General features: G+C 32.5%; 1 protein-coding gene across 4 annotated transcripts in view; it reads right to left on the bottom strand.

The window, feature by feature from the left end:
• Positions 1-9,521, bottom strand: part of LOC108969309 — a gene marked incomplete at its 5' end in the record, with an annotated part of 22,403 nt that extends 12,882 nt beyond the window's left edge. For 2 of the 4 annotated variants that reach the window (XM_018933945.1, XM_018933953.1), the window contains 10 exon segments: positions 1,877-2,144; positions 3,333-3,449; positions 4,907-5,007; positions 5,062-5,448; positions 5,530-5,859; positions 5,921-6,250; positions 7,359-7,489; positions 7,543-7,678; positions 8,640-8,705; positions 9,366-9,521. In XM_018933945.1, coding sequence (XP_018789490.1) covers positions 1,877-2,144; positions 3,333-3,449; positions 4,907-5,007; positions 5,062-5,448; positions 5,530-5,859; positions 5,921-6,250; positions 7,359-7,489; positions 7,543-7,678; positions 8,640-8,705; positions 9,366-9,521 — 2,022 coding nt within the window. 4 annotated transcript variants of the gene reach the window in all.
• Positions 9,522-10,017: the final 496 nt, after the last annotated feature.

Here is a 10,017-nt window from a genome sequence, read left to right as displayed (position 1 = left end):
TAACGGAATAAAATTGTGCACTAATAATTCTTTTAAAGTATGCCTTCTTATGGTCAAAAATTGTTCAAATCCAGCCAAAAGTTTTCAAACCCCTAGGTACCGAATATGTGGACCCCAGTATTATAGCGTATTATAGCTGACTTTTGACCGAAAATATCGGCCAATGTGTGAGATATACAATTGAAACTGTACTTGAGAGTATTCCTTCTTGACAATAGCAATTCTGGTTATTTAAAATGGGTTGAATCGGATCAATTGTTCCCTGAGTCCTTATATAATTAAAATAAAGATCTTCGAACTTCCGGGTGACTTTGTWCTGCATATATCGGAAAATATTTAAGATATCTCAATTAAAATTATAGAGCGTGTTTCACTCATAACAGTTTATCTTTGCGCCTAAAATAGACAAAATTGGGCAACCTTTATAATTAATATCAGGATCACATCTGCCTCATTTCTCTCCATGTGATTAGTTATTGTATGTAAGGTGCCTTAAATAAATTTTGGTAGTATGGGGCATGATTATAAATAGTTAATAAATAAAATCGGGTCGATACCACTAACTCCCATATACTACGTATAATGATTTTCGTCTTTCTAACAACTACCATGCGGAAATTGTGGGTCAGTTATATTGAGTATATATCAAATTGCTTGGATTCTGATCCTCTGTCTTGACGTTTACATCTTAAGGCATTTCCATGGCTTGGATTGCTGCTGGTTGCAATCTTACTTGTTATTTGTATTGTTCCCAAATTGTAGATTTCTTCTATAAAGTGTCATAACTAAGCCATAAATAAAGATATGAAAGTGAAATTTGGCACAAAGGATCGTATTAGGGAGGGGCATATTTGGACGTAATTTTTTTGGAAAAGTGGGCATGGCCCCGCCCCCTACTAAGTTTTTTATACATATCTCGGAAACTACTATAGCTATGTCAACCAAACTCTATAGAGTCGTTTCCCTCAGGCATTTTCATATACAGCTCAAAAATGGAAGAAATCGGATAATAACCACGTCCACCTCCCATACAAATCTTATGTTGAAAATTACTAAAAATGCGTTAACCGACTAACAAAAAACGTCAGAAACACTAAATTTTACGGAAGAAATGGCAGAAGGAAGCTGCACCCAGGCTTTGTTTTAAATAGAAAATGGGCGTGGCGTCGTCCACTTATGGACCAAAAACTATATCTCAGGAACTACTCGACCGATTTCAATGAAATTCAGTATATAATATTTTCTTAACACCCTAATGACATGTACGAAATATGGGTGAAATCGGTTCACAACCACGCCTTCTTCCAATATAACGCTATTTTGAATTCCATCTGATGCCTTCTCTGTATTATATATATACATTAGGAACCAATGATGATAGCGGAATAAAACTTTACACAAATRCGGTATTTGAGCTGAGGTATCCCTTGTGAAAAAATTATCGTGATCGGACTATAACTTTTCAATACAATTAAAATAAATGAAAATACAATTCAATACTCAAAGTAAACAAATTRATCTAATCTAATTAATTTTAAAGCAAAATAAAAAAATATGTAATGTAAATGACGGATAATGAAATCTCGATAATCACTTTATCATGCGAGAGTATAAAATRTTCGGTSACACCCGAACTTAGCCCTTCCTTACTTGTTTATTTAAGCTTTGGTGAACCATTGAATTACTATAACATTAATTTAACTTTTACGCTTACGACATTTACAAAGGGTTTGTGGGCTAAGSTAATACTATTAACAATACATGAAGAAAATCAATAATTAAAAACTTATAACTGTGTACTCTATTTCCKTAGGTGGGTTCATATATAMATAAATACATACATATGTAGTTTAAAAATATAATGGTGATATCTTACACTCATATTTATATGTGTGGCACTTTCTGCCGAGATTTTGCGCTGTTTATAAGGTGGTATCTCCGGTATTTTTGTGGGTTGATGCTGTAACATGGGTGGAGGTGTCGAAATAAGCGGATGTCTGGAGCGCAGCGGACTACTGCTCGCACTGCTACCAGTTTGATCAGTTGAGTCATTTGATTTTTTCCGGAAAGGCGGTATCTCTGGTATATGWATAGGCTGACGGATAGTATTTAATGCCAGAGTGCTTGCACTGCTTAAAGAAACTCTAAATAATTGGTAAAATCAAATACAGGAATACAGGAGCAGAAGCAAACGGAAGGCGGAAGTTTGGCGAGAAAAATTGGATGCAAAAATATGGTTATAAATTTAGAAACATTTCAAATAAAAAATGCGGAATAGAAAATTAAAGCAGAAAAAATAAGAAAGAGAGAAAATTCACCATTAATGAAAGCTTTTAAAAATTAGGAATACATAAGTATCTACATGATCACATATTAACATTAGAGCGGTTTAGTTTTTTGTTTTTAGAATTATTTCTAAATCTATATTTTTCTTTGCTCAGACTTTTATGTTCTGACAAGTATTGGCACCAAAGCAATTTCCAATATTATTTATGCTAACATAACAAAAACATCTAAATTTTTAATAACCATTTTTTTCGAATTCCAAAATTAATGAACCGCTCTAATGTAAATTTTGTGTGCTCATTACATTAATGTTTAATTCACAAATTTACTATATACATATGTGAGTATAATCAAACGGAATTTAGTGCAATATCGGCTATGATTTGGTTTTATCATGCTAACAATTTGTTGTGTATTTTTAATCTGTCAATCTAGTTAGTGTAGTTATAAAAGACAATTATAATATTATAAAATATAAATATTCATTCGCACTAATATTAAATTTAAAGCTTATTGTTTCACAATATATGATCCATAAAAAAGATTTAGTGAAATTGACTTTAAACCGAGGGTGATTAAAATTGAGTTAGTGAAAAGTATGGCGAAAATAAATTACTTTACTAACTTTTAAAAAGCCGGCCGATAGCTTCAAAGCCTATACTTTTTTTTAGTTATTTGAAAATAAGCTTAAGGCCGCACACGTAAATTAGTTATGAATCTATGAATACATACAACTTTTTATCCATGTACTATATATTTATATATGTATAGAATTTCTATAAATCCCAACAGTATTTGAAAGCAAGTATCATTTAATTGCACATTCATTTTCTTATTGCTATGATAAATTAAGAATTAAACTAAAAATTTGAAATGTTCAACAATAACACAAGTTAATATCAAAWGCACACCCTTTTAACATATCTACATTCGAAGATCTATCTGTAGATAAATGTATCACGGCTATGAATGTTTATGTGTTGACACACAGTTATTCATATGCTTACATTCTCTCATTATATACAGGACACAAAAAAATTAATTACCCTGAAAAAGCGTGCAATCTTTGATTCGATTGAATTGAGCTTAAATTACGAATTGAATATCCATGAAATGGGGGTATTTCCATATTTTTCATTTTCAGCTTACAACTTTTACATGCGCTATATGAAGTCAACAATAATATGGTAATAAATATAACAATTTAAAAGATATATTACAAATATATTAATATACATAAATAATTTATTTATTATAATATTTGATAGTTAAGATTTGCAATTGAATATACAAGTATAAACTGTTTATATGTAATAAAATATAATGTGATAAATGTCTCCTAAATAGTATAAATCTCGATTGAAACAATATCATTTTTATTTTATTCAATTTGAAGAAATMAAAAATATATCATTAGTTTCTAGAATGCTTGAAAATAGTAGCACCATTGGTTGTATATTTTGGTTGAAGCTTCTTAGAAAGTGTAAAGTCAGATGYAGTCGAACTTTTTACTCTCACAAAGGAGTATTGGCGAATGATCGCAAAATATTACAAATGAATCGTTATTCGGAGAAATTGTAAATTGATTGCAATCAACGGAGAGATGGAAATAATTACTAATATGATTAGGGAAACATAGCGATTTCATACATTTTTAACGAAAACACACATTGTAAACCTACCAAATATACCTTTGATATTAGGTACATTTAGCAATGTAATTGAGATCCTTAAAGGAATGTTTGGGCTAGATCAAGGATTGCTTCAATTTCATTAATTTCTGTCCCAACAATACATTGTAGGCAAGGAAGCATGGCTATTACAATAATACATATACTCAGCGTTTGAAAAGTTACCCTACTCCCGTAGCATTATTTTTGCTATTGCTACTGCTCTCACTTTGACGGGAGCCATAGTAAAGCCTTAGCATAACAATATAAAAGTATGTGCTCTTCTCTGCTAGAAGTTTTGTTAGGTGAAAAACTTTACCTCTAGCAATTGTCAAAATGAAGTGCTGTGCTCTGCGTAGTCAAAAACAGAGCTAATTAAACCTAATTTTAACCAAGGTTATCGGCTGACTTTAGCCATAGGCATTGAGGATTTTCATATTCGATATACGAATGTACCACTTTCTAAGAATTTTGTAACCACGGTAGTTTCCGACCGAGTAAAGACCGTGCTTACTTTTTAAACACAACAAAAAATCACGTATGCCCAGATATTTTGCAGTTTAATACGTCAATAATAGAAGTTTAAGTGTATTTGAATATTTGTTTTTAGTGGACGTGGCACACGTAATTCGTAATTTCCGTCAATGTAATAAACACACCTCTATACATATCTTATTTTGTTTTGAGTGTTACTCACAAACATTATGTGAAATATGTTGCAAGATAATACAATTTTTAGAACAATAATTTTACAGAATTTTCTGCATGAAAAGTAATAAAAGTTGAAAAGCGTTTGGGTGAAAATAACTTTAACAATTTTACTTTGAGGTAGAAGATTATTAAAATTGTATTATTGATATTATTGAAAACTTATGTAAAAAGTGTCAAAACGTAAACTTTAAAGCAGAAGCTTTAAATAATTAAGAAATTTATTTGATAAATAGACTAACCTGCCGTGTCCGTGGCCAGTCTCCTGAATTAAGCTCGCCATTGATGAACCACTGTTTGGCGGTGTTGATTCATGTAAAGGTCTTATCAATATAGTACTGGTCTGCAATATTAAAAGTAGTAGAAAATATGCGATTGCGATATACAGCTTTTGTACTTGTGAAGGGGGTGAGTCTGGCGAAGAATCACGATTCTCAAATATATTCACATCTGCTTCAATASTGCGTTGTAGGCCGAAATTGACTATTTCATCCATTTGCGGATAGTTTGAGCTTTGCCGCAATTGCTCTTGGTATAAAATATCCTCAGCGACTTGACTCTCCATTGATTGATCATTAGTGGTTGTGCCTTCTAAAATTAAGRCATCCTGGTCTGGCTGTGTGGAAGTAGTAGATGGAGGTGTCGGTGGTGTGGGTCGCGGTGAAGTTCCCTTACATTGCATCTCTCTGCGACAATGTTCGGCACGTGCGATTTCMGCTGCCAACCACGACGGCAATTCAGGTAGCAACCATGTAAGCGCTGAACGCAATCCTAACATAATGTGCTGAAATAATGACAGTAAGTAAAGTAATAATTAAAATAAATAATGTACTGCAGGAAATAAAAAAGTTGGGTTTCGTAATACCTCCAAGGTAACAATCAAAATTATTGTTTGAGCAGTTGTTAGTCCAGGCCATAAACGTGAAACTTGCCCGGATAAGCCAATCAACGCACAGTTGACAATGACTGCAGCCAACGACAAAATACTAAACGCATTTTGCCAGGTACCAATATTAGCCACACGCTGACCGAATGGCCTTTGGTGAACGTGGGCCAATTTGAAGGCATCCGAACGTATCTCCATCAAGTTGTTGACGAGCGCACATATACCGGCCAATGGAAAAGCAGCAGAGAAAAGTACTACATAACCCATCTGCACCAGCATCTCTAAATGATCGGAAAATGTCCCATCGTACTGTAATTGTCAATATTGTATCATATTGACTTTTTAAATACACAGGTTACCATTTATTTACCTTGTAAAGGGTACTTTCGATCTCTGCTTGCCCGATATTCCGTTTACATGCTGAAGCTGTAGTTCTTAYCAATGGGTTACTGGATTCGTGTTTCGTAGGTGTTTGTTGCGGTGTTTCCACTTTTATTTTTCCAGTGGTAGTGGATGCTGTCGATGTGGTCGTTGAAATACTTGAATCCATTATGGTTCGGTTGATATCCTGTGTTGGGCTAAGCGCACCCCACATATTAAAGCTCAATTTAGCTAGTTTCCATTGTTCAATGAAGTAAGGTATTGCTGACTCTCGAAGGTTGCCAATTATTTGTCGTGAAATTAACAATCCGGCCAATTGCTAGACAGAATGAGAGAGTAAATAATAAGTTAAAATATTGTTTTTTTATAGGTGACATATATCTTAAATTATAGTATAAAGAAAGAACGAAAGCAATTACTCATCAAACTTAATTACTACTTTACTCGTCGATAAAACCATTGAAAAAAATTCGATAGCTTCGAAACACATCATATGAAAGATGATGAATCGTAAATTTCCCTATATGAGCCCGAAAGTAAAGAACAGCTGTATAGGTGTTTCAAGATGAGCCGAATGCAATAAGGGTTTTTGCACACGATGCACTTCAAAGCAAATGGTTGCCTGTTGTTCTTTTACTTGGCATATCGCAATCAGATCACTAGAACAACGCAGAACAATAAATTATGAGTGGTACACAACCATAGGTTTAATAGTTGTCTTTCAAGAAATCAGGGAAATCTTCCGCCGAAGACGAGCCACTCTTAACCACGACACTACGATATCTGACAAATGGAATGAAACAACTGCTTTTTGAAGCACTCAAAATATCGATTCGATGAGTCATCCGCCGTGTAATCTTGATTAGGCACCGAATAACTTCTTCATATTCCTGTACATAAAAAGAAACTAAGAGGTAAGGTAAATGCATGCTTGGTGCATGTTTTGGAGATACCTCAGTCAGAGTGGCCAAAGTGCTTCGACAATTGGTTCAAACGCATACAAAAGTGTATAGGTTTTAGTGAAAAAAGTTTTGAAAACAACAAAGCAATTTTCGATTATTAATAAAAGTGTGTTTAGTTCTCTAAACCCCGAATATAAAAGGCAACCCTCTTGTGAGATATAAATATCTGAATTTCTCTGATAACTTGAGGCTTTTAATTCAATTAATTTGATTTAGATACGAACTCGAAACAAAAGGTTAGTAATTAAGATAGGAAATCAACAAATGGTTCTTAAAAAGTTTATCCGAAAGGAGAGAAGAGAAGTCTGTAAATAATTTTTTCTCACATTTTTCTTAACGAGTTATTTAGATTTCCTCGTGTAAAAAACGGTGTTTTTCAACAATCTTTTTTCATATAAAAACTTATATATTTTTAAATTTACTTGTATAATGGAAGTATATTTCATAAAGATTATTCTTACTTACCTCTTTCAGCTTATCCTCATCTTGAAGATAGAAAGCAATGTAGAATAAGGACAAAAATGAGTTGACGAACTGAAAAAGAGCCACTTTTGCAATAAGATGGTTTTCGTATTTCGATTGAAGACGATAGTTTTCTAAAACAATACAAATTATATTGAATACGATACAGAAAACGACTTGAACAAACCGTGATCATTAAGCCAGACAGCTAATTTATAATAAGCCTCATCCATTAATGTGATTGCCCCAGCTAATAAGACCTTTGGTATTACACTGAAACAGCATAGAATGCTTTCTTCCGGCAATTTAGAGTCCCACCAATCCTATTAAAATATATGTCATGAACAAATGTATAATTTATAAATACTTCTTATTTGCAGAATTAATTTAGATATCAGCGATAGATTGCAAAATTTTTGTCCATACTTTGTGAAATTAAACGAACATATGTACATGATTTGAATTCTTTTGAAAATATGGTTTAGTTCACTATTCAGTTGAATAAATGTATATGGAAATATGGAATCTCTTTGTAATTTCAGACCCCAAAACATTTTTTAAAGCATAACAATATCCATTTATGTAATTGTCTCCCATACTAATTAATAATTGACGCGACGTTAGTTTTGATTCCACATGTAAAATTTACTTATTCTCAATTGTATTAAAAAAAATAGAATATATTATGTACGAATTAACACAGATATACATATATATAATATACTACTATGAGCAAACAAAAATAAAATTCTTAATTTATTTTTCAAAACCTATGTCATCCCCGTCAAAGTAATTCCCCTTGGCTCCAGTACACTTGTTTCAACTTTTTTCCAATCCTCAAAACAATTGTTTTGAGCATGATGTTGGTTGAAATTTTTGTTAAAAATTCACAATGAATCAACACAGTATACGACGGTGCATTATAGTGGTCCAAAAACAAAGAATTGACGGACCATAATTCTGGTTTCTTATTAGATACTCTACTTGGCGCAAACGTTGCATAACACTCAAATATACATTCCTTGTTGATAGTTTGCCMGGTCGGAATAATCAATAATCGAAGAAAACTGTCAACATAACCTTGATTTTGACCCTCTTTGGCCTAGTTTATTCGGTTTCGGAAAAAATTATTTCGCGCGAAATTTAAATTTAAAATTCTTACTATTTTTTGTCCTCAGTAATACTTGTATGTACATATGAAAATGAACGTATGTGCATATGAATGTATTGTATAAATACCAAAATATAAAATACACAAATAAGGAGTTAAAAACTTATAATAACCTTGTGCAAATTATACATGCATTGAGCAATTCCACTATCAGGTATGTTATTATGATCCAGCCAATCCTGTAAAAAATAAATGTATTGCATGAAATGAGTTTGTGAATTTTACTTAAACCGAAATAAGAAAAGTAAGCAAAACCTAACCTGATTGTAGATTTGTGGAAAACTATCAAAATCTAAAAAAATTACAAAGAAAAACAAGCTAAATGTGTTTGAGAATTGTTTTACCTAAATCTAAGAGTAATTTGTAAATTGCTTTTATAAGCTTTAGCTTACAATAACTGAATATAGCCAAAGTAAATTAAATATGAAATGGTCTTATAACGACTTTGCAAATAAATGAAACAACAGAATTAATTAAAATGTCGTGCTTTAAAGGGTTAAAAATCTGCTGAACTTATTATTTAAAGCGTTATAGCAGTAAATTGAAATAGAGCTGTAAAGCTGATTTTATGCTGCTATGGCTGGTATGTATCTTCAAAATCGCGCTCTTTCATTTGGCACTAGCTGTCAAGGAATTGCTAATGTACAAAAAATTTAATTGCGACGGTTGCGATTAAACGATGTTACAGTTTTGCATATACGTCACTAAATAATAAAACGAATCAAAATCTTCCTCACACGCTKATTAATATTTTATTTCATTGCTCTAAATTATCTATTGCTGACATCTATGCTCCTCATTTCGATTATTTTGTTTGAATATCTACATAGGTCACTCACCTGGAATCGTAGCATTAGAAACATCACAACAAAAACAAGCGCGAGGCACATTCCGATCACAGGAAAACTAACTAGATATCGAAAAACGCGACGTTTCCACGCTGGTGCTTCTCTTGGTTCCAGTCGACCAGTTACATTATTCTCTACTAAAATACCCTGAAATGAGAAAAAATACGTATATGTATATGCACTGGTCTTTCACACGTATAATCCCCATGAATTTAATCGGAAAACCCAGGAGTAAACCAACATTCCCATATTTTTTATCTCATAAACTTAGCTTTACTGCTATATTCTACTTTCCGTCAGCGAAAATTATATAAAAATATTTCCCAAATGAGATATTTGTGATAAAAACCTAAACGACCCCTTCGGACTTTCATTCATTTAGACATTGCTCAGGTGTACTTGAGAACTTATTTTCAAGCAGTTTATAAACATATATGTATATACAATAAATTAAGCCGAACGTTTCAAAGTCCTGAATTTCAGTCACTTATGCCAAAAAAATGCTTCTATTAAAAATAACTCCCACTTTGGCCAAGTGATATGCAATAAATGGAAGTTCAAAAAGGTATAAGGGGGCCAAAAGAAGTATTGTATTGATTGTACAGCTGTGTTATTAAAGAAACATTTCACCGAATTTCAATAA

The sequence above is a fragment of the Bactrocera latifrons genome, unplaced genomic scaffold (genome assembly GCF_001853355.1).
Source record: "Bactrocera latifrons isolate USDA-ARS-PBARC rearing strain unplaced genomic scaffold, ASM185335v1 scaffold_1042, whole genome shotgun sequence".
Lineage (NCBI taxonomy): Eukaryota > Metazoa > Arthropoda > Insecta > Diptera > Tephritidae > Bactrocera > Bactrocera latifrons.
This window is presented reverse-complemented; position numbering and strand designations above follow the sequence as displayed.